The 27258-nt window shown below is 52.1% G+C and overlaps 13 protein-coding genes across 13 annotated transcripts; 7 read left to right on the top strand and 6 right to left on the bottom strand.

The window, feature by feature from the left end:
• Positions 1-81: 81 nt before the first annotated feature.
• DACRYDRAFT_78955 (OPT oligopeptide transporter) lies at positions 82-3180 on the bottom strand (the record flags this gene model as incomplete). The annotated part of the gene is made up of 12 exons (XM_040776366.1): positions 82-272; positions 321-405; positions 455-801; positions 851-1073; positions 1124-1275; positions 1323-1569; positions 1619-1696; positions 1744-1784; positions 1833-2086; positions 2285-2515; positions 2565-2826; positions 2879-3180. The coding sequence occupies 12 exons, from the start codon at positions 3178-3180 to the stop codon at positions 158-160; spliced, it is 2337 nt and encodes a 778-aa protein (XP_040629118.1). The 3' UTR covers positions 82-157.
• Positions 3181-3946: 766 nt separating this feature from the next.
• On the top strand, positions 3947-5052 carry DACRYDRAFT_15575 (uncharacterized protein; the record flags this gene model as incomplete). The annotated part of the gene is made up of 3 exons (XM_040771120.1): positions 3947-4753; positions 4808-4998; positions 5049-5052. 3 exons carry the CDS (start codon positions 3947-3949, stop codon positions 5050-5052), a joined length of 1002 nt encoding a protein of 333 aa, XP_040629117.1.
• Positions 5053-5299: 247 nt separating this feature from the next.
• Positions 5300-7589, bottom strand: DACRYDRAFT_21942 (ATP-utilizing phosphoenolpyruvate carboxykinase). Its single transcript, XM_040772618.1, has 4 exons — positions 7339-7589; positions 7034-7291; positions 6835-6983; positions 5300-6788 (listed from the first exon to the last, which is right to left on the bottom strand). The coding sequence occupies exons 1-4, from the start codon at positions 7445-7447 to the stop codon at positions 5565-5567; spliced, it is 1740 nt and encodes a 579-aa protein (XP_040629116.1). The 5' UTR covers positions 7448-7589; the 3' UTR covers positions 5300-5564.
• Positions 7590-8374: 785 nt separating this feature from the next.
• On the top strand, positions 8375-8904 carry DACRYDRAFT_115963 (uncharacterized protein; the record flags this gene model as incomplete). The annotated part of the gene is made up of 2 exons (XM_040770103.1): positions 8375-8424; positions 8493-8904. The coding sequence occupies 2 exons, from the start codon at positions 8375-8377 to the stop codon at positions 8821-8823; spliced, it is 381 nt and encodes a 126-aa protein (XP_040629115.1). The 3' UTR covers positions 8824-8904.
• A 110-nt stretch (positions 8905-9014) lies between these two features.
• Positions 9015-9751, top strand: DACRYDRAFT_21941 (uncharacterized protein). Its single transcript, XM_040772617.1, has 3 exons — positions 9015-9034; positions 9083-9200; positions 9255-9751. Exons 1-3 carry the CDS (start codon positions 9022-9024, stop codon positions 9535-9537), a joined length of 414 nt encoding a protein of 137 aa, XP_040629114.1. The 5' UTR covers positions 9015-9021; the 3' UTR covers positions 9538-9751.
• Positions 9752-11002: 1251 nt separating this feature from the next.
• Positions 11003-11885, bottom strand: DACRYDRAFT_21939 (uncharacterized protein; the record flags this gene model as incomplete). The annotated part of the gene is made up of 3 exons (XM_040772616.1): positions 11422-11885; positions 11280-11363; positions 11003-11232 (listed from the first exon to the last, which is right to left on the bottom strand). Coding segments are annotated over exons 1-3 (469 nt in total), but the record flags the coding sequence as incomplete, so codon positions are not given.
• A 212-nt stretch (positions 11886-12097) lies between these two features.
• On the top strand, positions 12098-13834 carry DACRYDRAFT_21938 (uncharacterized protein). Its single transcript, XM_040772615.1, has 3 exons — positions 12098-12155; positions 12211-13368; positions 13425-13834. Exons 2-3 carry the CDS (start codon positions 12228-12230, stop codon positions 13472-13474), a joined length of 1191 nt encoding a protein of 396 aa, XP_040629112.1. The 5' UTR covers positions 12098-12155; positions 12211-12227; the 3' UTR covers positions 13475-13834.
• A 1613-nt stretch (positions 13835-15447) lies between these two features.
• DACRYDRAFT_51986 (uncharacterized protein) lies at positions 15448-16346 on the top strand (the record flags this gene model as incomplete). Its single annotated transcript, XM_040775077.1, has 4 exons — positions 15448-15747; positions 15798-16063; positions 16111-16205; positions 16270-16346. 4 exons carry the CDS (start codon positions 15448-15450, stop codon positions 16344-16346), a joined length of 738 nt encoding a protein of 245 aa, XP_040629111.1.
• A 1220-nt stretch (positions 16347-17566) lies between these two features.
• On the bottom strand, positions 17567-20482 carry DACRYDRAFT_107146 (uncharacterized protein; the record flags this gene model as incomplete). The annotated part of the gene is made up of 7 exons (XM_040768419.1): positions 17567-18334; positions 18399-18765; positions 18818-19326; positions 19383-19651; positions 19709-19927; positions 19988-20011; positions 20131-20482. The coding sequence occupies 7 exons, from the start codon at positions 20480-20482 to the stop codon at positions 17567-17569; spliced, it is 2508 nt and encodes an 835-aa protein (XP_040629110.1).
• A 778-nt stretch (positions 20483-21260) lies between these two features.
• DACRYDRAFT_21937 (histone-fold-containing protein) lies at positions 21261-21966 on the bottom strand. Its single transcript, XM_040772614.1, has 3 exons — positions 21888-21966; positions 21624-21838; positions 21261-21572 (listed from the first exon to the last, which is right to left on the bottom strand). Exons 1-3 carry the CDS (start codon positions 21900-21902, stop codon positions 21380-21382), a joined length of 423 nt encoding a protein of 140 aa, XP_040629109.1. The 5' UTR covers positions 21903-21966; the 3' UTR covers positions 21261-21379.
• A 1189-nt stretch (positions 21967-23155) lies between these two features.
• DACRYDRAFT_21936 (histone H2A.1) lies at positions 23156-23915 on the bottom strand. Its single transcript, XM_040772613.1, has 4 exons — positions 23662-23915; positions 23553-23613; positions 23434-23501; positions 23156-23385 (listed from the first exon to the last, which is right to left on the bottom strand). The coding sequence occupies exons 1-4, from the start codon at positions 23843-23845 to the stop codon at positions 23264-23266; spliced, it is 435 nt and encodes a 144-aa protein (XP_040629108.1). The 5' UTR covers positions 23846-23915; the 3' UTR covers positions 23156-23263.
• A 319-nt stretch (positions 23916-24234) lies between these two features.
• DACRYDRAFT_21935 (histone H2B) lies at positions 24235-25047 on the top strand. The gene is made up of 4 exons (XM_040772612.1): positions 24235-24489; positions 24538-24642; positions 24692-24846; positions 24894-25047. The coding sequence occupies exons 1-3, from the start codon at positions 24312-24314 to the stop codon at positions 24844-24846; spliced, it is 438 nt and encodes a 145-aa protein (XP_040629107.1). The 5' UTR covers positions 24235-24311; the 3' UTR covers positions 24894-25047.
• Positions 25048-26036: 989 nt separating this feature from the next.
• On the top strand, positions 26037-27230 carry DACRYDRAFT_107142 (uncharacterized protein; the record flags this gene model as incomplete). Its single annotated transcript, XM_040768418.1, has 5 exons — positions 26037-26295; positions 26348-26453; positions 26502-26663; positions 26718-26937; positions 26985-27230. The coding sequence occupies 5 exons, from the start codon at positions 26037-26039 to the stop codon at positions 27228-27230; spliced, it is 993 nt and encodes a 330-aa protein (XP_040629106.1).
• Between the last annotated feature and the right edge of the window lie 28 nt (positions 27231-27258).

Below are 27258 nucleotides of genomic sequence, written 5' to 3'. Positions count from 1 at the left end.
CTTGGACCCCTCGCTATGGTAGAGAAAGTGCAAGTCATGCTTGATCATTGAAAATACAATATGTGCATAAGGGTACAGTGCTTGATATTGGTATTTAAGATATGATGTCGTCCAGATGAGATGGTTGACTGATTGATCTATTGAAATTGGGAGTTGTCTAGTGTGTGAAACAACGTTCGATACTGTCCGGGGCGTTGCCCCACCAATGTGGCATCTTGAACTTGTGGAATATGGAAGTCAGGAGGAACATGAAGAGCATGTTGAGGTTGAACCTGATCATCACGGTCAGGATGGTTTCTGGGAACATGGAATGTACTCACCCAGCGTCGCTAGCCGCTCCGAACATGTACGCAAAAGGCTTCCAGATCTCGTCATGATGGTAGCGGAACAGCCAGAAGTTACTGACTGAAGAAAAGTCAGCCACATGCTTGACTAAACATGCGCATATACGTACTGAAACCGAGGATGATAGCCGTTAGCGGCCCACTAGATATGTATCCCCTGAAGTGTCCCAGAGCAGAAAGGAATATGGTCGAATTGCAATAGTTGAACCCCCGCTTTGGGAAGCGCTTATGCAGCCAATAAACCAATAACGGCGCTACGGCTCCCAGGATGAAACCGAGAGGTAGAGGAGCGTACGCCGCGTGCCTGAAGAGACGGGCGGGGCCGACGAGACCATATTGCACAGCGGCGGAATTGTAGGCAATCGGCACCTGGCCTGTCCATTGGTTCAATGGGTCCTTCTCCTTTCCCGTCAGGTAGTCCATCTTGGTATCCAGGATCCAGCGAATGGTGATGTAACTGAACGTCCGTTAGACCGCAGTGCCTCAACTCGCAGCTCCAGACTCACTTGACAGGGATACCAACAATCGAACCCCAGATCTGGGAGAAGAACACATCACGAGGTGGGATGTGCAGATAGTGGCCGATCTTTTGATCTTCCAGAATCGTTGCAGCGCGATACCAGCACTGGCCGGACACGGTACGATATACCAAGCTCGCGAGAGGATGCTTGCCAGGAGCCATGTAGCCGAAGATGAGCTCATTCAGAATCCCAACGTGGACACCGAATCCTAAATATGGAAGTTACTGACTGTGTCAATGCATGCACAGATGGACGCACCAGAAACGGCATACACGAATCCCATAGGAAGCAGGAACATCGCTCCTACAATGAGTGCGATGATGTATGTCCACCAAGGGAGGTACAGTTCGCCCTTGAGGACCAGAAGGAAATTGATCGTAAATGAAAGGATGAATAGGGCGATATACCACCTGCACATGCATCAGCAGACCGTTCTCCTGCAAGTGATTTCACTCACTTCACAGGCACTTCTTTGTATGTCCTCATGATCCAATTCAACTTGTCCGAGTATAAGACCTTCTTGCCCCCAGCAAACTGGCCTTTCAGCACCGTCCACACATCCTTTCCGTGGAACAAGACTAGCCAAACGAGCGCCGATGTGTATGATGCATATTGGAAGAACAGACCCCACATGTACTGCGGCCCGGCGCGCACCATACCGATCTCTTCGAAAGCGGTTGCATTGAATTCCGCAGTCGACGTCACTGATTTCGTATTAGCACAGCGTGATTATTGCCAACTGCGAGAACTTACTGATTTTGTGGAACGGGTAATGAGTGCCATTCTCTGTGAACAGCTTGTTCGACATGACATCGAAAGTGTCCGCTCCCCCTTGTACAGATCAGCATATATTTATCTGAACGATGAACTGTGCTTACACATATGCCCAAACTTTGCGATAGGTATCAGCATCCAGCAGCTATGGTATGATCAGCATAGTAACATGAAAAGGGTGAATTACACCCACTTGATGGCGAACGCAATGAAGAGGATCATTTGAACATAGAACGGCTGCGTGATAATCATCGACGTAACGTTACTCCAATCCAGCGTAAAGTTCAAGAAACCCATGCCGCCAATACCGCTGCCGATGAACTTGGCTGCAGCGCTCGGGGGTGAGAACCAACAGAACAAAGCCAAACTGGACAGCATGGGGAATGCGAACTCTGGCAGGAACTGCCAGACGAAAATCGCGAGGAACACGATCCAGAAGATTTTCATCTGGCGAGCTCGGAGCTGATCGGCCTCACGCTGCTGGAAGAACGCGGGTGGTGGTGAAGGTGAAGAAGGCGAGGCACCTGTGGGAGATGCAGCCGGAGAGGGCCTCCCGAGGTTGAACTTGGCCCTGCCGGGTGTGTTTGTGCGAAACCTCGCTGTTAGCGGTGACTGTTGTCGGGCCATGGGTGTGCGGGTGGTCACAGGCGTTTTTGGGAGTTGCGGTTTCGCACGAGATCCTCGTAGTGCTTTGAAGACGGCGACTTGCTGCAAAGCGGTGGGCCAAGGAATTTCGGGGTTGTACACCAGGAAGTTGCGTGCAAGTGCTGCATACGAGAAGCCTGTCCACATCGAAGCCCACATGAAAAGGATCGCATACAAGGGGTTCATCTGCTCCTGGTAAAATATCTCTTTCACAGAGACCAGGATCTCGCCCTATTCCGTTGTTAGAACTGCACAGGCACAGCAAGGGACAAGTACGAACCATGTTGGAATGAGCACCGGCACCAGCGGTTAAGACAATCAGCACATGTTCCTTAATACCGAAAGGACCGGGGTTCAGACTCCACGTCCATGGTCCGAAGCGAATGTTCCAGTTTGGCATTAGTTGCTCCCACCATCTTCCGAAGTAGTGCGATGCGATCGCCACGATAAATGTCGAGAAGGGAGCGTGAGTTGTTCGAAACCAACCCATCTGGGAGAGGAAAGCGCCCATAATAACGAAAAAGGACGAGAGGATAAAGTACCTAAGTTTCTCTTGATCAGCATCTGGTTACCATCACTACGGGCGATGCGCACCGGAATGTCATAGTCAGCTCCGAAGGATCATCGTCGAAGTCCACGACTTCTCGCACGACCTTGGGCAGTTCTGTATATCGACCCTCATCGTCCTCGTCTCCACTTTTATCCTCAGGACCATCTTCCACGAAGCGACCATTTCTGGTTGCTGTTCCTATCAGCGGCGTATCCAGGTGTTCATCCTCGAATTCGCCCTCGTCCTCGTCGTCCTTCAGACGTCGACGCTGTTTCTCATTGAAGATGTCGTCCCTTACTGTAGACGATGAGAAGAGCTCTATAGAGGGCCTTGAAGGCAGCCCCATGCCATATGACGGTGTTCGCGCGTGTCCGTCGTCCTCATTTCGCAAAGGCGCGTATGTTGCAGTGTTGGGCGTGTTGAGGATGCCGAGGCCGAAAGACATCTCGCGCACTTTTCCTGAACGACGCGTAAACGGGTGGAGCTTAGATGGACCACAAGCTGGTGTATGGGTATAACGAGTATAGCAGGAGAGTCCAGCTCGGGAAGGAGGGGAAATTAGGATTGCAACTACACCTCGTTATAAGATATGACATGTGTATAGTGGTCGAAACGGGAGATGTTACGCAAGGCGGTGCGGCATGAAACGCCGGCTTGGAAGCATTGCATTTATATATATTTTCAGTTTACAAGCCTCGGGCGATGGAAACGGGAAACGCGGTGTATTCAATCTCACCCGACACCAGATCTTAGGTTGGTAACTGGTAACTGTACATGTATGGTGAAACTGTTATGGAAACGTGTTCAATAATAACATCGGACCCTGATAAAAAGCACGTGAGTGATTATCGTGATATTGACGCTGGCAACGACGACCTTGGCTATGCCCTAGAGCACAGATGCTCTGTACGATCTCCAAGTTGACAATCGTGCAAGGAAATAACTGACATTCGCCGTGTTAGATGGCAGAGTTTCCCCGTCCTTCCATGTTGGAGATAGAAACATATTTAAGCGAAGCAACCGAACAACTACTCGTTCCTCAACACCGATCATTGACACTTCAATGCTACATCTCTCGTCTCACTGATGACACCCTTGTAATCATATTTGAGATGCTCCGGAAAGACGAGACGGTTCATTTCAGAACCAAAGGCCGTTCGCGTGCTTGGACGTTGACCCAGGTCTGCGCTCAATGGCGCCGAGTCGCCTTTGCCACTCCGCGAATTTGGACATATCTCACGGTCACGCTTCCAAGTCCCACACCGAGTCATGAGGAAGACTTGAAGACTACGCTGGAACTGTCTGGTATCCTGCCACTGGAGGCGCACGTGCGCGTCACCACAGGCGCGACTATGGAGAATCGACAAGGTATTATCAAAGTCTTAGACCGTCTAGCCTTCCGTGCCGAAACATTCGACTTGCGCTTGCATTCCAATGTGACGTGTGGATTCATCCTGCCAGCTATGTTCTACGACAAGCTACAAACCCTTGAGTTGGTGGGATTGGAGGTCTCCGGATCACAAACCTGGATGAAAAGCCTGTTCAACGCGCTGGCCCGATGTCGCCGTCTTCGCACCCTCGTGTTCCACGAATGGCACACCCCGAAAGGCGAACCATTACCTACTGATAAAATTATCAACGAGCGCCGGCACTACGCCAATCTGCCTTCCCTCGGTTACATGAGTTTGTCCGGCAAGCTTGCACCAGTCATCGCCACTCATCTCATCTGCGCTCCCCGAAATCTAGCGATCAAAGACCTACTCGGGGAAGACGAGGAAGAGGATGTGATCAACCTGCTTGCGCCCCAGCTAGGCCGAATGCGTCGCTTGCACGTCACCCAAGACTTTTGTACCGTGGAGACCCTCTTACAACTGTTGCAGCTCATGCCTATGGTCGAAGAGTTTGGGATCACTGCTCAGGTGTTATCTGGCTACCTATTCTAACCTGTTGACTACCTCTATGATTTCAGGAAGCTCATCCTCTCCCATTGTCGTGTATTCGCCGGACTGCCAGACTTGATCGAGGGGCTTGATCCCGAGCGGACAAGAGACTGTCTTGACGTCGTGATCATTGACTCGTGGTCCGCGCGTTATGCTTGGGATGGGTTCGACCGTGTTGTCGCTTCTGTACGGAAGATGGTCCAGCATGTGACGGTCCGCATCGTGTGAGTTCTCCTCGTCTTCCGTATCTGGACAACTTCTTAATATGTTGCAGGTGATAAGCATAGATCCAGCAATCTGTGGCATCATGTATCTCCATCCGTGTACAACTCATCTTCCTGCTGTATTCCCTTTCGTCTTTCATTGTACTCGCATACTACAACCTATACTGGTCGTCAAAGAGGAATGCGTCGTAGAAAGTTGCTTGATCGTCGTACCAAATCACGTCCTCTGCACTAAGATCAATTAATTGTAGGACAATCTTGCTCCCTTAGCACCGCTCCTCCGCTCGATCACCACAAAGAATCATGTGCAAATGAGTTCATTATCAACGAGCGCATGACTGTTGTTGTATACAAAGAAAGTGGAATTCATAGATCCGCGTGTGGATCGTCAGTGTTGCAAGGTAAGTGTAAGTTTACAATCCCCGGGCTAAGCGAGGGTATTTGCCCAAGCAGCCCTACGTTCCCCTTCTCCTTTCTTTTCCCCATTTTTTCCCATCCGATCCGTTCGTCCGTCCCTCCGTCCGTTTGGACTGGAGTTCGACGCCCGAGCCAGAGCCAGGCTCGACTCAGTCGATGATAGGGCCCGCGTTGCGTACCTCCTCGCTCACCACATCCGAGTAAACGCGGAAAGCCTTCTGGAACATCCCGCCCAGTTTCTCGCACTCGCGCTCAAACGCTTCCGGATCACGCCACGCGCGCGCAGGGTTCAGGAGCTCGTCAGGCACACCAGGGACGTGCTTGGGGATATTGAGGTTGAACACTGGGAACTTTTCGAATTCTGCTTCGGGGGTGTTGAAGTACCCTGCATGGACGGCGTCGACGATCGCACGGGTGTACTTGAGCGGGCAGCGTTTGCCCGAAGCGGGGTTAGACTCGGGGCCGTACTTGCCACCGGTCCAGCCGGTGTTGATCAGGTAACACGCGGTCTTGTGCTTCGACATGCGCTCGGCGAGCATCTTCGCGTAGCGCGAGGGGTGCAGGATGATGAATGGCGCTGAGTAGCAGGTGGAGAAGGTCGGGATGGGCTCGAGCACACCGTCTTCCGTGCCAGGGGTCTTGGAGGTGTAGCCAGCGATGAAGTGGTACTGCGCCTGCTCGGGGGTGAGGCGGGAGATGGGCGGGAGGACACCATACGCGTCACACGTGAGCATGATGATGTTGCTTGGCTGGCGCTCGGACAGGCAGGGGATCTTCGCGCTGGGGATGTTCTCGATCGGGTACGCGCAACGCGTGTTCTCCGTAATGGAGACGTCGTCGTAGTCGGGCTTGCGGGAACGAGGGTCGAAGACGACGTTCTCGAGCACGGAACCGAACTTGATCGCGTTGAAGATCTCGGGCTCCTTCTCGGCGGACAGGTTGATGCACTTGGCATAGCAGCCACCTTCGATGTTGAAGACACCGTCGTCGGACCACACGTGCTCGTCGTCGCCGATAAGCATGCGCTTAGGGTCAGCAGAAAGGGTGGTCTTGCCAGTGCCAGACAGACCGAAGAAGAGAGTGACATCCCCCTTCTCGCGGCCCTCGTTAGCAGAAGAATGGAGCGAAAGCTGGCCAAACTTGACGGGCATGAGATAGTGCATCACGCTAAAGATACCCTTCTTCATCTCGCCGGCGTATTCCGTGCCGAGGATGACCATCTCCATACGCTTGAAGTTGACTTCGACGGAAGTGGTCGAGGTCATGCCGGTGGTGAAGCGGTTGGCAGGGAACTGGCCAGCGTTGTAGATGATAAAGTCGGGCTCGCCGAAGGTCTTGAGCTCCTCAGCAGTAGGACGGATAAGCATGTTGTTCTGCAAACTGTGAGAAGAGTCATCATGGGGAGAAAGTCAAACCCACCATGAACAACGCATGGTATGCGCGAGCGCAGATCACGCGGACCTTGATCCTGTACTTGGGGTCCCAACCGGCATAACCATCGAACACGTAGACAAGGTCGCGGGTGTTGAGGTAGTCAATCGCACGCTCACGGTTAATCTCGAAGGTGTCTGAGGGGAACACTCAGTATCCGCTGTGTATCAGGTGGGAAGGCACTCACGCTCGTCCATCTTGATGTTGACGGGTCCCCACCAGACCTGATCCTTGCTCGTCTCCTCATAGACGATACGCTTGTCCTTGGGGCTGCGACCGGTCTTCTTCCCAGAGAAGTTGATCAGCGCACCCGAGTCGGCAAGGACGGCGCCTTCGTTGCGAATGGCCTCCTCGTACAGCTGAGCAACGGGAGCGTTACGACGGAGATGGATGCGCTCCATGTCGAAACCGGCCTCTGAGAAGTACTTGAGGTCACGGTCCAAGACTGCAGTCTGTCAGGTAGATGCGACGAGGGGTGGGTTATGAACTCACAAGGGTTGGTAGCCTCTTCATCAAAGCTGAATCCTGTGTTGTACATTGCTGCGAGGTTTGTGGATGAAACTGGACGAGAGTGACCAAGGAGGGGATTGGAGAAAGCCATTTAGCGCAGAATGTGTGCGGGTTAAGTACGGTCTCGGGAGTAGAAGCCTAGTGACGATCGGTTGATCCGGAGCTTAAAGTCGCGTGAGCTGTTCTGGCTAGTCTCCAAGGGTGGATCAAGGGATGAAAACGGAAAGGGGAAAAGAAAAGAGGCTCGACCGTTCTCAACCTCCCAGACATGGGTTATATATACGCCCGTGATGAGTTCTCATCTGTCTAGTCTTTTGACAGTCAATGGGATGGTGTGACCAGATCAGGCGCGTTTGAACATTACTTTAGACGCGCCACACGCGGGGCAGAACGGGTTAATGCGGGGTTATTTCGACCCTTGGGGCTTCTCGGGTTACTTCGGCTCATTCCTCCACCCGGTCTTCTCCGTTCACTGGGCATCCCCTCGCGGTCCGCCATACTCACGATCGCACCGATAGCTAATCATTCAATAGAAAGATAATCGTTCTCTTCATTCAACACCCATTCAATTCTCATATCATGGCACATCTTTCTCCCGTCTTCAACTATTACGGAAAAGCGTACAACTTCTCGGACAATCTTCAATCAGCCAAACTAAGAGTACTCACTCCATCTAGCACTCTTTCAACAAATACACACCATACCGAGATCGAGATAGGGCCCATCGGCAGTCCGGAAACTGCCTCTAATTCTTCCTTCTCGCCAAAGTTTGTCGTAGAGTTCAAACTGTTCACATTTCATTCCGGCTCTTTGCCATGTAACCACTTAGATACTGAATCAACGGTTGAATCTGATCGTTGATTCTGAATCGACCTAAGTGTCCAATACAATGAGGGATGTGGGGAGTCCGTTGTGAGCCCAAAAAAGCATCAATCACGTGACAATGGGCGTGCAAACGGATGAAAACAGTGCCAATCATCACGTCTTCCCTTTCACAACAACCACCACCTCCACAACAATGGATGCACTCATCCGGCTTGGAACAACCCTGCGATCGAACTCTCTCCCGTGAATCATATTCAATGGTCATCCATTGTCGAGAAGTTGCCTTTCGAGTGGCCGCTGACCGGCCGCAGATTGAAGAAGGTGTACAGGAACGCGCAGCATGATTGGGTCGACTTCATCGACCATCGCTCTGGCGACTGGGAATGGAATGCAGCGAAGCGGGGCGATGTGAATTGCGTCATGCCTAAGCTGGTCAAGCTTCGTGATTTCATCCAGGTCTGGCTGGATGAGTGGATGAAGAAACCCACGATTGAAACGTCTGTTCTTACCTTCCTACCATGTTGTCTGTGTCTTGCTGGCATCCAGACGAGGTTCGCTGTCACTGTGGGCCATCCAGACAATATTCAGCTACTCACCAAAGCCAAGCTGTTTGACTGGTATGCGAGCCGTCTCGTCGAATAGCAACCTCCTTCAATAGCATATGCTTCCTTCACATGTTTCTCTTTGTCTGTTTGTGTAATAGGAGTGGATGGATCAATGTTGTATATGACTCGTCGTGTTTCTTCGGCAACTCCCGGGTGGAGGTTGCCAGCAGGTGCCCATTGTCCGCATTCTCAGTCTCCTACCAGCCTTTGCTTGTTACTACCACCACTCGAGTAAATGGCCCGCATTGGTCAGTGTTTGTGTGGCTCGTTACTGATAATACTAACGTCATTGTCAGAACCTGGTTTGCCGCATTGGCTAAGTCATTTGCCCTACGGCCATTACGGGATAGCATACGATTTCGACACTGCCGCTCTTGTAGAGGATCCCCCGATGGGCTGGGGCGCGAGACACCCGTATGTGCACTTGAGAACTGCTACGATCCTTCACTGAGTGTTCGCATGGGATAGGTGCTTGGTATTCTCGTGTCATCCATGTCATGCAACGATCTGGCCTAGCCTTTGCCCAAAAGTCGATGTACTCTGGCGTTGGCTCACCCTCGCGATTCTACCAACGACTCCGCCGCTTGAACGCACTCGAGCCAGCCTCGTGCTTTGCCACGACCATTTCTCATCTGCAGATGTATTACGTCCCTCAGGCCAACATGTTCCTCTCATGTCTTCCAGCTGGGCGGCCCCGAAAGCTACGAACTCCTTGGTCCGATCCCTGCCTATCTTGACACGGCCAACTTAGGGGTGATACCTCGAGTTCCTCCTCCTCGACCACAACTATGCCGAGTTGCTGTCAGGGTAAGAGATGAGTGGTTAGTTCGCGGCGATGAGGGGCCAGGCAGATCTGCAACTGGGGACGAGGATGATGACTACGAAGACGTTATCGAGGAATTCACGGATTGAATCAATGTTTGGGTCACAATGGTGATTCCATTGCAGCAACAAGGTGTAATATGTACGGAATAAAGAAATTTTTAGTCTACTGATTGCCTGCTGTATATACGTCCTTTCTGGCAAAGCCCAGTAGGACTGCAGCAGTTCCTCGGGCAAGCTTTGGCAGGGAATGCGCTGAGTCAGCAGAATGGTATATGTCGACAAGTTCGGCCTGCTCGAGCACTGCCAGCTCGTTTAGGCGAAAGAGTCCGGCACTTGCAATCCCTTTGGCATACTGAGCAAAGTTGCGGTTGTCCATCTTGCGATTCGGGTTCTGGTCTAACTCAGCTAGCCAAGACTTGAGGCGTGGATATGTTTTGGAATCATCAATGAGACTAGTTATACATTCGTCCCTGGGAGTCCAGACACGCCGGCACAACGGCAAAGACCCGACTCCGCGGCCGACGCGACGCAGCGGGTTGCGCCGTCCGTTCCCCTCCCGCCCCTCAATCATCCCCGCCGATCACAAGCCGATCACGTTCGATCATACCCGATCAATGATTTTCATACCCTGAGTCTATAGCCGCCGCAGCCCCCCTCCCCGGCGGTCCTCCGGGTTTGCGCTATCGACCGGCCATTGGCCATCGGCATTGTATTTGGAGCTTCTGAACGTATGGCGTGCGCTGGGAGAGAAGGATAGTGTCAGACCGGTCTGTTCCGGGAGGGCCAGATCGGAACGATCCGTGGAGGCTCTGGAATCCGGCCGCGGAGAAGCAAGAAGCAAGCGTAGAGTTGGCCATCTGCTTCGGAAAGTTGGTTATGGGTGTTCCCGATTGATGTCATTCGAGCATCACCTGGCGATCATGGCTTGTCTGACCCATGACGCTCACGTGCGGCGACGCGTCCAACCTCTGTCTTCGATCTCTGTCTTCTTCTGGCCGCCCTCATATATAGACGGAACGCGCTCGATCCCCAGACATATACCTCTCTTCCCCCCGTCCATCTTCCGTACAGTATCCTATTCCACTTAAGTCATTAACAACTACCATGGCCCCTGTCAGCATCAGAGATCCCTATCAGAGTGCGGACATCCCCCTCCCGGTCATTCACGACCCTCCAACGATGGACGATGTGCGCAACGTGAAGGCATATAGCAAGGCCGTGACCAATCTCTACTGTATGCGCTCTCTTCCCGTCTTCTGCCTCCTTTGATCTGTTAGATGCACCGGATCGTCGTGGCTTGACGGAACAACAAGCGCTGCGTGCTATTTCCTGAAAGGCGGAAGTCATCGACCAACTCAGGAAACTGGACTGTATGCACAACAATCCTCCCCTTCCACACAACTAACAGCCCGCAGATCCGGACCCCGTTCCCATCCCCTCTCCCGCTCCCGCTTTCCATTACATCCACGCCCTCCTTATCGGCCTCTTTGTACATCTCAACCAGCACCACCACGAGCTCTCGGATGAGCTCCTGCATCTGAGGGACGATACACTGCATGAAATACGCCAGATGGACCAGATCCGGAAAAGCTTGCATAATATCGAGGTGCACTCTGCTCGGGTGAGACGCTTCCTTCCTTCCCAAAAGCCTCGGTCTGATCATCATAGACGTACAACTCTACTTGTGGAGACGGGTCCGTGAAACCATACGTCAAGGTTCCCGGGCCTTTTGCAGTTCCGGACGCGGAGGTCGTACGTCTCACGTCCCCCCTTTCGTCTGGCTATGGCGCTCTTCTCACACACCTGGTAGCCGCATATAACGAGCTTGCAAGAGATTCGAGATGCTAGTGAGGAACAGATTGACAGATGGTTGGCGGCGTTTGAGAGGAGAGCTTGATTGGCGAGAGTATGACTTGGATGCCGGAGGTGTACGTAACTTGAGGAACGATAGACCGCCTGTTCTGATATCACACATACATGATCGTCGCGCATGTACGCATATCCCTCGCTTTTATACGCATACACTATACTTGTTCACCTTTTTCCCTTTCCTAGTTCTTCAGTGCCGCCTTGTCAGCATAGTCCAGTACCGATCGATGCCCTCCACATAGCTGTTGGAGGTGTATGCTCTTTTTCAGCTACTCGTTCAACCCGGACAGAATATCGAGAGTAGCCCGCGTATGGACTTTCAGAATGCCGGAACCCTCCGAACTCCTTACCTCCTTCCATATGTGATCCACCATTCCGCAAGCGACCTCATCCTCAAGGCATACAGTCCCTTCCTCGCGCCATCATCCTTCGTTCCAGTTCAAGAAGCACACCTCCTTGCAATCTGACGTCTTATCACGTGCGGCCGCGTGCTGCTCGTTGTCAGCAAAGATAAGACTGGCGGTGCAGTAAAAAACGCTATCCGGTATGCTCCGCGGCCTGATGGATATCAATCGCCCCATGCCTCTCGATCGACGACCAGCGACCAGCTCGCTGCTGTCGTCGTACCTGTACCTGTACCTGTGGCTCGACATAACACGCCCCGGCAAAGATTCGGTATGTTTCTAAGAGACAGTATACAATTTAATATCTGCTCATGATTCTCCCCTAGAGGGTTCGCGAAGATCAATGGCTGTACTGTCTGCCGAAGTCATGTGCGAGATCCTGGATTTGGCAGTCCCACGGTGCGACACGCGATACAACGCTGCCGCTGGCGGAGCATGGCCGGCCTATCGAGAGCTGAGGCAGCTCTGCCTCGTCTGTCGGTCTTGGGCAACGTACATCCAGTATCGACTGTTTGATCATGTCGATCTGGGGACGTTTGATGCCCGTCTTGCTTTCTTACGTGCTATTGGCCAGAATACGACGCGCAGTGTCGAGCTCAAGCAAACGACACGCATTCTCGTACTTTCTGGTCCAATTTTCAGACCGGGTGGTAGGAGGGACGTCGCCGACATCTTATCCCAGCTCCCGAACCTCAAGACGGTGCACATGGGCCCAGGCTTCAACCTGCCCTACCTTCCACCATCGACCTACGTCCCGAGCAACTTCCCTTCTGTCCGATCTTTCACCGTCCAGATGAGCAGACAATCGAGTTGGGAAGCACTGCATGAGCTACTACGCAAGATGCCGACGTTGGAGCGGCTTTGTATCCATGACTTTAATGCTGTGGGACCGATGCCTTCAGTTCAGGATACGCCGTTCACCTTCCGACTTCGGGAATTCGTGCTCGGTTGCCCGTGGAGATGTATCTCGCCAACCTATCTCAGGGCGTTCCTCGCCCACTCCGCGGGATCTTTGGAGGTCTTGGGATTGAGCATGAGCATGATCGAGCCCGGGCTTGAAGAAGTGCTGCAGCGGCATGTGTCGGGGTTGCGTTCGCTTGCCCTGGACACTGCAGAAGAGGCGACTCTCCAACCAGCAACTCTCCACTCATGTCGTCATCTCGAGCACCTCGTTATCACCTCTTCCAATTCCGACCTCATCCCGGCGCTTCCACCTACCCTCCGTAGGCTTCAGATTAACAAGGTGGTCTTCTCTGACGGACAACCTATGAGTGACCGGTTTCTCGAGACGCTCCAGACGTCCTTATCGTCCTTGGAGCTGATCAGCGAACTGCTCGTGTCTGGCACGCACTTGGGTACGGGATGGGCACATAAACCCCTGGACGCAGACGAGGGAACGATGAGGAACATTGATGTGAGGTATTTTGGGCTTCGAGCAGAATGTGCCAAGGGCGGTGTGAGGTTCTGCACTTCCATAGATTCTGGTGGGTTGTGTTCGTGTTTGCCCCGTGCTTGTTGGTTGTGCTTATCCGTGCGATAGACGACACTCAGTGGACTCGGTTTCATGAGCTGTTCCCCATGATACTCTGAGCCGGAGCAACCATAGATGCTGATACGAGTTTCATAGAGACAGATAGCTATCATAGACATCGATAGACATAAGTATTGCGCCTAGACTACTCAATTTTCGAAAGAGGTATTGTTGGAGGTTGTGGATAATGTGGTGGGATAATAGGCGCTGTTATGTATATAAAGGTATCGCAACCATTCTGTTCATGTGATGCACCTGCCTAGAGAAGACTTTGTTGTGCCACATGAGTTCACACCAGTGAGCGATATCAAGGAACCGACTCGAGTCAGGCCACGCAAACTCAAAGGAACACGAGTACAGCATCCACAAACGAGAGATCTGCTAAGTAGGCCTAGAGAGCCATTGTATAGCAGACCACCCGATGGGGATCCGTACTGTAGTTCCAGTGTTCTTTCTGATGCGCCTCGCAGCACTGCACAACCGTCAGGTATTGACCACCGGAAGGGAGAGACACTAACGTAGGAAATTGTCCCGCAGCTGCGTGTAGACCCAAGCTGTTAGAGCCGATTCCCTACTGACATGTTGGTCACGTACCGAGTGCAGAGTCTCAGCTGAGCAGTCTTGGTGCAATGAGGCAATCCGCAACGGGCCTTCCCAAGCTTCTCGTCTCTCCACGTGATTGCTGACTGCACGGCTTCCTCCTGACGTAGGCATAGACTGAGGGACATAGCAAACACTCCCGGGTCTTCATCGCTCCAAAGGGTCAAATTTTCTGTAAGTTTGGACATCATGGGTTGCATCGAAGCCCAGACAGCCTCATTCTCGACTTGGATCCGAAGGATGAAGAACAACACATAATATATGCTCTCGATTATTTTGAAGAGGATATTCATGTATGGCAAGATCATATAGTTCCCGGTTAGGCGGGCTGCGCGGGTAGTTGTGCTCCAAAGTTGATGAAGGTTGAGATTATATGCCGTGATTGCGGATGCCACCGAGTTCACTTCGGGCAGTGCACTGCTATCACAGACCAAGATACGCGCGAAATATGGGGAGCTCCCGGAAACCAATCCCAGAACGGTGAGGATGGCATCGAGCTGTTCTCGCATGGCGCCGTCAATCCTCTTAGTCGGATCTTTGTCCCGCTCGACCATGCGAACAACATCCCTAATTAGCTGAGGAACGTACAGAGCAACCAAACGGGAAGAAAAGATCTGGTTTTTGTTCCGTATGACTTGGATCTAGAGACCGTCAGAACAGCCTATACATTTGCCGTAATTCATCAACATACCCAGGGATAGGTGATTTCAAGTATATCTCCATCTTCATAATCGTCTGGGAAGAGCACAACGGATCAATGATCGACCAGTGAGCATGGTCACAATAACGCACAGATTGCCGAGATCAAATCCTTCGGATGAAGTACGTTGGTCCCCAGGGCTGGCAATACGATATCGTCACAGCGACGGCAGGTGCGTTGTGGTCCTGTGGTCTTGAACTGGACCGCACAGAAGCTGCAGAGCATGTTCTTTTTGAGCAGAAATTCGGAGAGCATTTTGTGCAGACATGACAGTGCAGATGGAGGTTGAACACAAGCCTGACAGCAATACAGAACTCTGACGTGGCGTTTTGATGGATACACAGTGAGAAGCTGCTTCTGCCGAGAAACTTCCACTGCGACCCCGCATGTACAGTACAAGTCTATTCGATGTTGTCACAGCTTTTAGAAGTATTCCATATATTTCTTTTGCAAACAAGCTGTCAGACAATATTGCGCAGACAGCAACACCATAAGAGAAGCAGAAGCAGAAGCAACAAAAGAACCGGCGGAAACGGAGGCGCTGCTTTTCCGCCTGCGGAAGGGACGTGGAGCGAAGTGGCCAACGCGCAGCGTCGATTAGGCGTCGTCGAGAGGAGCGCATATAACAAAGTCATCACTCAACGCTCTCTCTTTCTGTGCATATCATATATCATCCTGCTAGAAGCTTGACCCATACCATTCTTTGATTTCTTTTCGCATACCTAGTACAACATGTCCGAAGATCCGTATGATGTCTTCCGCACCGAGCTAGCGTCGTCCCTCTCCCACGCGCACACACTGCATTCGTCCCTCCAGCGGATACGCGCCCTTTCCACCGGTCAAAAGTCGCAGGAACTACGGGAGGTAGAAGATGAACTGAGGGGAACGCTCGCTGCTCTCGAAGCAGATTTGGAGGAACTGGAGGGGAGTGTGAGGGTTGTGGAGGAGACGGGGGCGAGGAGGTTCGGGATTAGTGAGGGGGAGCTCCAGGGGAGGAGAGGGTATGTGAAGGAGGTCAGGAAGGATATTGATGTGCGTCTGGTCTATTTCTTGCTTTGCGGAGTGCTGATTCAGGAACGTAGACGATGCGAGCGGACCTCTCATCCCGACTCTCGCGCCCACCATCATACACCTCCCAACTGCAAGCACAAGCACAAGCCTCTCGACCCACGCACCCTCTTGACCCACCAACGCCAGGCACAGAAGACGACCAAGCCGCATGGGCGAGGGAAGAGCAGCAAATGCTCGTCCAGCAACAGGATACGACACTGCACTACATAAGCGGGACGCTGAATACGCTCGCTTCCCAAGCAGGCCTGATAGGCAGAGAAGTGGGAGAACATAATGAGTGCGTGTCTTTCTAGTGAAGATGAGAGGAGGAGCTGACTGATATAGGATGCTGGACGATTTGGAGCGAGGTGTGGACCGGACGGACAACAAGCTTGGAGGGGCGATGACGAAGCTTCGCCGGTTCATACGACAGCAGGAGCGTACGTCTGCCCCTTTCTCTCCCCGTCGTATCTCGTTATAAGGGCTGTGCTGATTGAGAGATAGAGACGAAATCGGGATACTGCATCATCTTCCTTATTATCGTTCTGTGCCTACTTCTGCTCGCAGTGGTACTATTATAACCCCGAGCAGAGTACGGAGGAAGTGAGGATGGATCGGGGGATATTTACACTAGAGGGAAGCTTGGGCCATGGACTCGAGTGTAAGATACACGTACTATTGACTAATCTTCTACCATTTGATTGGCTCTTCACTGCCCTGATGAAATATGGGAGAGAACGTCTTGCTTGGAGGCAGAGGCATACGTTTCCACCTTTGCCTTGTGCATTTGATGGAACATTCCTCCTATGGAACTCATCCTGTTCTTACGACTATCTTGCCTACCCCTCACTGGCTGCTTCCTCCCTCTAGCTGCTCTCTTCTCCCTCCGACCGATCGAAACGGCATCATCTCTCGCACTCCCTCGAGATATCAAGGAAAAGGAAGGGAAGAACCAGGGCGGAAATACGGTCGTCCAGCCTTTGAGGCAACAATGGGATCTAAGGGCGGGCCAGACTGGAAGGAAGCACGCTCTGGGACTAGACGGTTCCAAGGTGGAACGGGCTGCTGGTGCACCTGCATAGTATGGTAGGGAGACCCTCCCGAAGAAACATCCAAATCCGTACGTCCGTTCTTGTTCTAGCGAGCCCGTGGCTGACCAAACCTCAGAAAATGGATACATCGAGTCTGCTCAACTCGGCGCTTCATACTGGCGCGGGTGAGGCGTGCTGAGAGGGAGAGGCTGGTGAACAAGCGCAGAGAGCAGGAGGGTGAGTAGGGTTGGTGTCACGATGATTGTGTGTATTTGGGCTGCCTTTTTAGGTGTGGTGGAATCTCTCATATGTTAGATGGCCTCATTGACGCGAGGTGTATGAATCTCGGGTTTGGGGATTGACAGTATCTCTTTGGAAGACGGACAATTTCAAGCTGACAGGCCTTTCCGCACATACGAAGCTAGAAGAGCCGACGCCTACATGATGCACCCCGTCGCACTTTGACCGTCTCTCACTGAGTGGACATACCAACGCTCCTCTAGTACCATAGACATCAAGAACGCCGCCTTTGACCGAAGCTCGACTGTAGAACCGCGCCAGGATTATGGTTCTCTCATCACTGCCAATCAAACCTGTAATCACAATAGTCGCGCCTGTGATGCGAAGGTAGTTGTTATCACTGTGATTGATTAGGATGACGAGCGTGATGAGCACTCTCGCCAAGTTTCATGTAACATAAACAACGGGCAGCGTTGTTCTCACGGTGTCGTACTCTCCCACTCACTTCGCCTTTGTGTTCACCCTCTTGCTCAACATACATCTATGTCATCGCCTGCATTGCCTGCATCGTCGCTCGTCCCCCTTGCTGTTGGTGCCCAATTTGGCCAATATGCGTCTTTGTTGTCAGACGCAGGGTCCATCCCCATCAAGGCCACATCACCACCGTACATCCTTTCTACTCGCAATTCCGTGTCCAGCACGTCCGTCCACTTTAGGGGGTCCTTCTCAACAGCTCTAAGTGCCGCGAAAGGCACATAGATGTCCCACGTCAACAGGTCATTGTGCTGATCTTCGTATCGCATCACGGTCACATCCTTCTCGTGGGACTTCAACGAGAAGACCACCCGATTAACAGGCTTGGGTTTGGATGTTGAATTAATCTCATCAGATTCGTGCATTTCCCGCACAACGCTGTCCATCCTGTCAAACACCTTTTTGGATGGGCTTTGCATATCGGCCACAGCCTTGGTTTGCACCACCGTAGAGGTCGTGTTATCTGGTGCGATCTTCGTCCCATCGATAGTGTGGGGGAAAGCAGCATCGATACCCATTCGGTTGAACTTTGTGGAAGCAGCCACACGTCTCGTAAGAAACCTGTACCAAAATTCCGACCCCGGGACATCGCCATGGAGCTTCACGATATGATTAAAATTTCCGAATGAGTTTTGGAATGTCTCCTCAAAGGTCTTGGTGTGGAATCTTCCACCACGGGATGCTTGGGACGTCTTGAGCTTCAGCCAGGAGGCATCGGTGAGCAGGCACTCGAAGAAGGCTGGAATGGAAAATTTTGCCATATCCTGTGGCAGCGTCGCTGGCGACAATGAGAAGGAGCTCGATCACCATCTTGCCCCTTTCACCCACGTTGATTCCGGGAGATGTCAAGATATCTCTGAGCGCATATGCTTCCTGGAAACGTTCAAAGTTCATTGCATTTTTGGCGCCCTCAGCAAGGATTGGCTCGCTCGGAGATCCGGTAATGAGTGTTTTGTTTTCACCTGTTATTCCGTAAAGTACACGCATGTGCTGAGCAATCTGCCGATTAATCGACTGGAGGGCTCCTGCATCCGTGTTCGTGCGAATATCGATCGGGATGCGTCGTGCTAAAATGGCCAGCCTTTGATCATAGTCGTGATGGAATTGATCTGTACTGCCGAGCAGCTTCTGCTCTGCGAATGCCGACAAATCGCCCAGCCCAGGGTCGACGCCGTGCTCAGCCCGTCCGCGAAACCTTCATACCATGCCAAATGAGCTGGTGTTCAAGAAGGAGGAAGAACGCTTACAGTATCCTAGACTGCCTGCACATGAAGCTTTCTTTGCCCACCACCTGCAAATCCATCTCTTCCGGTTGTATCTGTGCCATGTTGAAGGGAAATGTGGTGAACGGTGGCAAGTTCAAAGACAGTCCCTCGTGTATCCGGCTTGATGCATCCAATCGTATGGGAGCTGCGAACTCCACGACGCTGCCCGAAGTTGAGACGAAGCAAGCCATGTGTGGTTCGCCCTTTAGATAGCGCAACACTCGGCACAACACTGTGTAGATGGACGAGGCTGGAGCTCTTGCTTGGGCGTTGTGACTCGGAATTAACAATGTATGAGCTTCGTCAAATGCGAGGAGTACACTTGGTAGCCTCGATGTCTCGTCATGCCGTAAAAGCCGTGAGAGCATTTTGAACGAATTTATCATCAAGGACTTGCACCATTCGTCTTTATCAGACAGGCTAGGAGGCTGATTCCGGTCTCGGCCTTCTTCACGTCGAGAACCGTTCATTCCAAGGGCGCGTTGTACCATCTGATGTAAATAAGCAAGAATGCGCTGGCACACATGAAGAACAACGTGATACCGACCGTTTCAGCGTTCTTCACCACCCTTTGGAAGAACGCTATCCGTTGCGGGCTGGGTTTGTACATATCGCTCCAGGTTACGATGTACGCGCGAAACCATCTTGCAATTTCAGCATGATTTTGCGGCCCCACTTCTTCTTGTCGGCCCTGTAGCAGCTTGGCTAATTGATCGTACAGCGTCGCGAGAAAGCATATAATGGCGGTCTGGCAGTTGTTCTTCCTCGTCGAGGAAAGAAAGTATTCCAGCACATCGCTGTCTGGAGGAGGGAAACCTGCGACCAGGGACTTATCAGTACTACAGTCTCATGTTGCTCAGCAGGATGACATACCACCCCTCGCATTCCTGAGCACAAGAAGGACGGTGAACTGCGTTTTGGAGGATTCATCGATCATACGAGTCTTGCCCATGCCGGAAGAATTAGCGACCACGAAGTTTGCGGCGTAATGGTCCGAACGCTGTGTCATCATGCGACTGCACTTTCTAATGTGGGTTTGGAAAATCTTGACCCCGTCCCCTTCGTATTCCGCAGACCAGGACTTGATCGTGACTAACAGCACCATTGCATCAGTTATTGACAGTGGTCCTCACAAGGTATACAGAGACGTACTCTGTTCTTGGGCTCTGACTGAAACTGTAGGCAGGTTTCAGTCTCTGAAAGAAGCTGCGGGCTTGGATAAGTGAATTGCATCTGACGGTTTAGGAATAGCTCATAAGCCAGACAGACAGAGGGGAGGGTACATAGACCCATACCGTAGAGCTTGCCTAGTTCGATGGCGAAAACTGCTAGGTCTTGTTGGACTGCTCTCATAATCTCGAGTCCGATGTGTTGCAACTCGGGTAACAATTCCTCCCCCTCTTCGGTAGTCTGCAGCAGCAGGATTTCCACAAGGCTTTTTTCCTGTTCGGCATTGTTATCGCCTTCCTCAAGCCTCGTCAACTGTTGGACAAATTCGAGCCACGGCGCTTGTGAGCGCATCCATCGTTTCACTTGAGTATCCCGCTGCGAGTCGAAAGCACTGCGAGGTCTCTTGGGAGACGGACGGTCTGCATAGGAGTCCGAGTCTTCGAGTCGGGGACGTTTTAGTTCTGCTTTGGACGCCATCTCGCTGTGAAGGATAACCTGAGCGAGATGTATGTATATAAAGCAGAGTCGCCGCACCTGTCAGTGTGGCAAGCGCTGCATCCGCGACATGCGTGACTCTTCGTACGATGAGATGACTGGGATGGCGAACAGCGAACAACCACGACCAAATATTCAGCTTATGTACTTCTGGAGCACTCCTTCAAAAACATAGTCCGCGAAGCGTATACTCTGGGACGCCATATCTAAATCCCAGCAAACCGGGTACTTCAGCCCCCAGAACCTGGCCTTGTCATCGAGCAGACCTCGCAGGGGGGTCAGACCGACGGAACGCGCAAGCTCGGTCAGACGGCCTGCTAACTGTGTTTCGAAGCGAAATATGCGGCAAGAGTGCGAGTCCAGGTTTGTTGAGCCTACTCGGTGTCCAACTCTGGTTATGTGATGAATGACTGGACTGGTTGGCTGACGGAGCAGGCGGAAGTTGTAGACATTGTCGATTTGTATTCATCATTCTTAGGTTGACGGTGAACATCAGCCGCAGCTAGTGCGGTTTTGTGCACTGCGTACATGGTATACCCCGCTCTTGAAGACTGCACTGTTGTCGTTAGATATCACTGTTGTTGTGTATATTTGAGTTGATGCAGAAGTTGAATGATATCTAGTCCGTGCGTATCGTCACTTGTTTAAGAACCAGAATCATTGAGGCAATGGAACTTGACGGGTAGCGCGATCGAGGACCACAAAGCTACTCCGACCGAGATTGTGCTTGCACGCAATGTCAACGGCGTGCATATACAAGGCTGTACACAGGATTGTTTGTAAAGAATCTGAGATTATAAAACAGGACCGGTGTAGTACAGGATGATAGCACAAGGGAATGTAGACAGGATGTTGACTAGTATCCACAGACAACGACGCTCACGAGCGCTCACCACGCAGGCGACGAGCGAGCTGGAGATCCTTGGGCTGGATGGTTACGCGCTTGGCGTGGATAGCAGCCAGGTTGGTGTCTTCGAACAGGGAGACGAGGTACGCCTCAGCGGCTTCCTGCAGGGCCATCACGGCGGAAGACTGGAAGCGGAGATCGGTCTTGAAGTCCTGGGCGATTTCCCTATTATGCGCATTAGCTGTGAAGGAGGATGGTGAGGAGGAAAGAGCGTACCTGACAAGACGCTGGAAAGGGAGCTTGCGGATGAGGAGCTCAGTGCTCTTCTGGTAACGACGGATCTCACGGAGCGCGACGGTACCGGGGCGGAAACGATGGGGCTTCTTGACACCGCCGGTGGTGGGGCCGGACTTGGATGCGGTCTTGCGGGCAGCCTTGGTAGCGAGCTGCTTACGGGGGGCCTTGCCACCGGTGGACTTGCGGGCTGTTTGCTGAGGGTGGGTTAGCGAGGTTGGAGAGGGAAGGGGAGGGTAGACATACCTTAGTACGGGCCATGTCGAGTGGAGTAGTGAGGTGGTGGTGGTAAGGTGTCGAAAGTCGTTGACGGTAAGGGGAGTCGCGGAGGGGATGATGAGCTGTGAAGTGGGAGCAAGGGCTCAGTCTTTATAGGGCGGTCGCACGAAGGGAAGATACGTCCGTAATCAGCCGTTCACAGTAAACACCGCCTAATCAGTGCACGTGATCTAACAATGTCCATCTATCCCGCCTTGACGCGTCTTGCACCCTCTTGACCACCATCTTCGTCGTTGGAGGGGAATGCCTGCTCATCGTCTTGGATGTCGAGTTCGTTGTCTACATTGATAATTATATCATCAATCAAGAGCTGGGCATGGCGGTCGTCTATATCTGCCAAGCCGCCGTGTGAATTCCCTCGTTTTGACTTGCGAGACTCTGTGACAGTGTGCTGCTCGGCAAGGTACAACAAAGTCTCCAGATTCAGTTTCGTGTCATGGGTCGCTTTTACTAACTTGTCTCGCACAACATCCATTTATTTTCCCAGCTCAATTCTGTAATACTACTCGCCTCAAATGCATTTTCTCTACTTCTGTCATTCTTCTCTCCTCTACGTTGTGGGCGGTGCACATCTCCACAACGCTCGAGAGAACACGTGCCCAACGCGTCCCCCTGCTCAACGCGCCCTAAACACAACAAACCCGCGCATATTACCTGAAACCCCTTTCTCCCGGCGGTCGGATATCCCAACCGGAAAGCACGATCGAACGTTTTCCGCGGGTCTTCGAGCCCCAAAGATGCGAAATGATGTCATGTACAAAACGGGTTGATTCGCGTTTGCGGACCGAGCTGCGAGACTACTATGTATCTGCAGGACAGTTCCTGATCCTTTCCGATTGTCCGATCGTCAGTTCGCCATTTGAGCTTCTAAAGTCCTCTGGGTATCATCCCCTTATGACGTAGCCTATCCATTGGCCCCAAAGGCTTTCATCCGACATGCGTCTCCCGTTTCTTGTGTTCCGGCGGCAAACTCTGCTTTGCGCTTTCGGCGCCCTTGATTTTATTAGACCCGTGACGCGTCCAGACTTGGTGTAAACAAGGGTGCGTCGCGTACCTGGATACATGTACGATCGGTTCTCGCAGATTGTAATGAAATAACCGGAGAGGGATCGCATTGTATGCAGCGCATACATCTTCTTTACTGGTTTCACGGGGGACACGAGTTGCATGAACAATGAGTGGAGGCGACACTTCAGCGGACTAGAAGGCGGCATGGACTTGACACGATTATGGTACAACTCGTACTCTGTTGTTCGCAGATATGGATGGAATCCACAGAATACAATTAGAGCACAAATATACTGTGACAGGAGACAAGAGTAGGGAAAAGCAGCGCGAGAAAATCAGAGATCCTGAGACTCGGCGGTCTTCTTGCTCTTTGTCTTGGTAGGCAGGAGCTCGGGCATGATGAAAGGAACGACACCACCTTCGGAGACGATGACGTGGCCGAGGAGCTTGGTCAGTTCTGGAACCAATCAGAATGTGCTTCGAAGCAGGTTTGATAACGACTCACCCTCATCGTTACGAATGGCGAGCTGCAGATGGCGGGGAACGATACGGGCCTTCTTGTTATCACGGGCGCTGGAAGGGGTGAGCTCTTGTGTTCATATCGCATTGATAAGGGCCACTTACGCGTTGCCAGCAAGCTCAAGAAGCTCAGCTGCGAGGTATTCAAGGACGGCAGCCATGTACACTGGAGACGAATGAATTATTGATCGGTTAACAGTACAGGTTCACTCACCAGGTGCACCAGCACCGATGCGCTGGGCGTAGTTGCCCCGCTTGAGGAGACGGTGGATACGACCGACAGGGAACTGAAGACCAGCCTTTGCAGACCGGGAAGCACCAGCCTTGACGGCATCACCACCAGCCCCGGCCTTGCCACCAGCCTTTCCACCAGACTTGCCACCAGCTGCAGAAGACATTTCGATAATATGTGTTGAAGGAGGTTGAAGGGGCGAAAAGTGTCGCGGTGAGTGTTGTGGGCGGTTGTCGAGGACGAGGATGAGGAGAGGAGAGCAGCTCTGCGATGCGCGCGTATTTGTATGCCAGACGCGCGGATGGAGTGATTAGACCCCGAGCGGACCTACTTTCGAGTGTTTACATCTTTAGCCCCCGCTCTATGGGTCACATCACGTGTTGTTACTGAGTCTCACGCGATTTGTACCCGTTTGCTCCCGTGTCCCGCACCAAACAAGCAAGTCACGCTTATCGACTGAGAGGGAAGTGGCTCGTGCGTAATCACGACCGACGCGCGACTGACCTATAAAGTCTCCGCGTCACCTCGCACCCTCACCCTCCATCCTCTTCATCACATCCCACCACCTCGCGTCCTCGTCGACACCTCTTGCACCTTCTTACACCTCTACCAACCCACCCAGACGATCTACAATGGCACCCAAGTCCGCAGCTGAGAAGAAGCCCACCTCCACCGCTGGCAAGGCTCCGGCCAAGTCCACTGAGGGCGCAAAGAAGACAGCAAAGACCACCGCGCCTCCCAAGGCTGAGGGTGAGAAGAAGAAGAGAAACAAGGCGCGCAAGGAGACCTACTCTTCTTATATCTACAAGGGTACGGGCTCTTACCCTTTTCGAAGCATACAGCTCACAACGATTGCAGTCCTCAAGCAGGTCCACCCCGATACTGGTATCTCCAACAAGGCTATGTCCATCCTTAACTCCTTCGTGAACGATATCTTCGAGCGGATTGCCGGTGAAGCTTCCAGCACGTGCTCTTATATTATGCATACAACTCCTCTTAACCTTGTTTGCAGAGCTCGCTTCTTACTCCAAGAAGTCGACCATCTCCTCCCGCGAGATTCAGACAGCTGTCCGGCTCATTCTCCCTGGCGAGCTTTCCAAGCACGCTATCTCTGAGGGTACCAAGAGTGTGACGAAGTTCTCTTCCTCTGCTACCACAACGAAATAAGTGAGTTAATAGTCTGTTGATGGTTCCTCATCTGACTCTCATCGCAGGTGGTTGGCACGGTTGGGTTTTCTCGTTCTCCCTCTTGTCTGTCTCATACTGCTGTACTTTTGTGCTAATACACCCTGTTTACATACGTGATTGCGCTGTCTGTAAGCAACGTGTCCATTGTTATCAACTTGGTGAATTGTATGTTATGGAAAGCCTTTCAGCTTGTGCAAGGATCAATCAGTTCTGAGAAAACATTGACAATGCGACATTCTCTCCACCTTGCCATTTCGGACACGTAAACAGTGCATTCATTGGACGCGTCGCAAGAACGTGATCTATACGCACGACCCAGGAGGGCTGGATGCGGAGGTCGTTCCTCTCCACATATTCATGGTTGGTTCGCAAACTCCTCAAATCAAATCAAGTGCATTTTTAGCCCGTTAGGCACTCGGAAGCGCGATTGGAAAATCTGAAGATGAAGAATCGGACGAGGGGGGAGCATAATGTCCGTTATGAGTCACCGCCCCTATCCGACTCTTCCGGCTTGGGGTGCAGGACTTCATCTTACTACTAGATAGGATGACATCTGGCGATATCTGGCTCTTGTGTGTTATGTTGTTCATGTTGTTCGGGTGGTGAGCTGTTGGAGGTTGGAGGGTTGATGGTGAGGGAAGGAATAGAGGTGAGGAAGGGAGGCGCGGCTCATACCTCCGGCTACCAAGCATTTGGATAAACTCTTCAACCCTTGGGTGGAATTTCACTGATAATGAGGCGAATGGAGCAGGTGGGATGTAAGGCGATAGCGTGTCGGGATAGGAGACGGGATGGGAGTTGTGCCTCTCGAACACGAGAGCTGCGCAGTGGAAACGGGCGTTCGAAGTGTTTGCAGGTCGTCTGGTCATTGTCAAGTGGGAATTATCCATTTGTCTGCTCTGGCTTCAGCTTGGCTATCCATGCGTATCCGCTGCGTTATAGCGTAAACACCAGAGAGAAAGCGTGGAAATCATAGAAGACAGAGTTCATTAGAGGTCAGAGTTCGGTTTGGGATCAGAGATGTTCAAGTTGTCGTCTGCAACTTTTTGTCTGTTAGGGCCCTGAGCTCACCAGGTCGACGACGTCGTCTTCGCCAAACACTGTCTACTCACTGTTACTTGTCCTGAGCGAAGTCTGTAACAGGGAAGAACAGACAAAGCACTGGCCCAATGTCTGCTTCACTCTACAAAATCGGTGGTATCTGCCGACGGTCATGTCTACAACCTCTGCCCCATGTGCGGTACTACGCAGCGGCCGGGACTACTGCTCGCACAACATCAACATCAAAGCCCCCCAGTGCGGCCGATCTCGAGGCACAGAAACAGCAAAAGGCGATCGAGAAAGAACGAAGGCTGGTGGACATCTCCGCCCGTCAACAGAACCCGTTCCATGACCCAATGAATACGGGTATAGCGATCCCGTTGTTGGGTGAGTCTTACAGCCACACTTGTCCAAACTGTTGTTGACGATGGACCATCAGCGGTCAAGCCGCCAGTATCGTGGAGCTCATTGAAAGGAGTATCTATACGTGGACGCACACGTTGGCTATCCGATCGTGTTGTGGACATGTTTTCCAACTACACAACGTGCGCCTTACGAATGTTTCTCCATCAATAGGGCTAACCCACGTATAGAATATTGAATCTGGGGAGAAACCAGAGACTGCCTTTCATAAAATTCAGTGATCAGCCTGTTGGATGGAGGAACACCTGGTTCGGAAAGCGAGATGTGTGGCTCAAGCCCTTGCAAGAGAACGCGCTAGACATGTATATTAAGACGAATGAGGCAATCGCCCAGTATGCTCTCTGCTTTGCACGCATCGCTAATACTCATGCTGACGATGTGCCCAGAGGCGACCGAAATACCATGCTCGCTTTGTGCCAGAACGACTTCTTGGAAGACGCGATCCGACGTAACAAGGCGCTTGGGCGAGGGACGAAAATGGAATGGAAATTCCATGGGGAAGCGTCCCCCACAAAGGTGCTCTCCATACGGGAAGTGACCATGCCGACTATGGATGGGAGCGAGGTGTTCCTCATACATGTACTTATGCGCTTCGAGACGATGCAGGTATGTGTTGGATTCGATTTGTGGGGTACCCTCCTTATAGTTCGCAGAGCTTGTCCGTCGTCAAGCTGCCCCCACCACAACGGGATTCCAAAGGTCGCCGAATCGCCCCAACAGGAGGGGCAATAACCTCACAATCACCACCAAAACGCGTTACCGAGTATCTCGTGCTCGAAGGACGTAGCAGGCAAGAAATTGCATCCTGGAAATTCCGCGCGCAGCTCTATGATGACTCTGCGCCGTATATTTCAGACCCAGAAAGCGGCAAGACATCAGAGAAAGGGAAGAGCAAATAGTACACTATGTAACAGATACTGCACCGCT

The sequence above is a fragment of the Dacryopinax primogenitus genome, assembly GCF_000292625.1.
Source record: "Dacryopinax primogenitus strain DJM-731 SS1 chromosome Unknown DACRYscaffold_8, whole genome shotgun sequence".
Lineage (NCBI taxonomy): Eukaryota > Fungi > Basidiomycota > Dacrymycetes > Dacrymycetales > Dacrymycetaceae > Dacryopinax > Dacryopinax primogenitus.
The sequence above is the reverse complement of the archived record's forward strand: the minus strand, read 5'-3'. Positions and strand labels throughout refer to the sequence as shown.

What these genes read in the sequence shown, in the direction of transcription:
- DACRYDRAFT_21938 (XM_040772615.1), top strand. Translation starts at nt 12,228, where the DNA reads ATGGCTGTACTGTCTGCCGAAGTCATGTGCGAGATCCTGGATTTGGCA. An exon ending in CTGCACTTCCATAGATTCTG is followed by an intron (nt 13,369 to 13,424) that starts GTGGGTTGTGTT and finishes TCCGTGCGATAG; the next exon opens with ACGACACTCAGTGGACTCGG.
- DACRYDRAFT_21941 (XM_040772617.1), top strand. An exon ending in GGCTGGGGCGCGAGACACCC is followed by an intron (nt 9,201 to 9,254) that starts GTATGTGCACTT and finishes CGCATGGGATAG; the next exon opens with GTGCTTGGTATTCTCGTGTC.
- DACRYDRAFT_21942 (XM_040772618.1), bottom strand. Translation starts at nt 7,447, where the DNA reads ATGGCTTTCTCCAATCCCCTCCTTGGTCACTCTCGTCCAGTTTCATCC. An exon ending in TGAAGAGGCTACCAACCCTT is followed by an intron (nt 7,292 to 7,338) that starts GTGAGTTCATAA and finishes GACAGACTGCAG; the next exon opens with TCTTGGACCGTGACCTCAAG. An exon ending in CAACATCAAGATGGACGAGC is followed by an intron (nt 6,984 to 7,033) that starts GTGAGTGCCTTC and finishes TGTTCCCCTCAG; the next exon opens with ACACCTTCGAGATTAACCGT.
- DACRYDRAFT_21936 (XM_040772613.1), bottom strand. Translation starts at nt 23,845, where the DNA reads ATGTCTTCTGCAGCTGGTGGCAAGTCTGGTGGAAAGGCTGGTGGCAAG. An exon ending in CTTGAGCTTGCTGGCAACGC is followed by an intron (nt 23,502 to 23,552) that starts GTAAGTGGCCCT and finishes CACCCCTTCCAG; the next exon opens with CGCCCGTGATAACAAGAAGG. An exon ending in CGCCATTCGTAACGATGAGG is followed by an intron (nt 23,386 to 23,433) that starts GTGAGTCGTTAT and finishes GATTGGTTCCAG; the next exon opens with AACTGACCAAGCTCCTCGGC.
- DACRYDRAFT_21937 (XM_040772614.1), bottom strand. An exon ending in CCTTTCCAGCGTCTTGTCAG is followed by an intron (nt 21,573 to 21,623) that starts GTACGCTCTTTC and finishes TGCGCATAATAG; the next exon opens with GGAAATCGCCCAGGACTTCA.
- DACRYDRAFT_21935 (XM_040772612.1), top strand. Translation starts at nt 24,312, where the DNA reads ATGGCACCCAAGTCCGCAGCTGAGAAGAAGCCCACCTCCACCGCTGGC. An exon ending in CTCTTCTTATATCTACAAGG is followed by an intron (nt 24,490 to 24,537) that starts GTACGGGCTCTT and finishes CAACGATTGCAG; the next exon opens with TCCTCAAGCAGGTCCACCCC. An exon ending in GATTGCCGGTGAAGCTTCCA is followed by an intron (nt 24,643 to 24,691) that starts GCACGTGCTCTT and finishes CCTTGTTTGCAG; the next exon opens with AGCTCGCTTCTTACTCCAAG.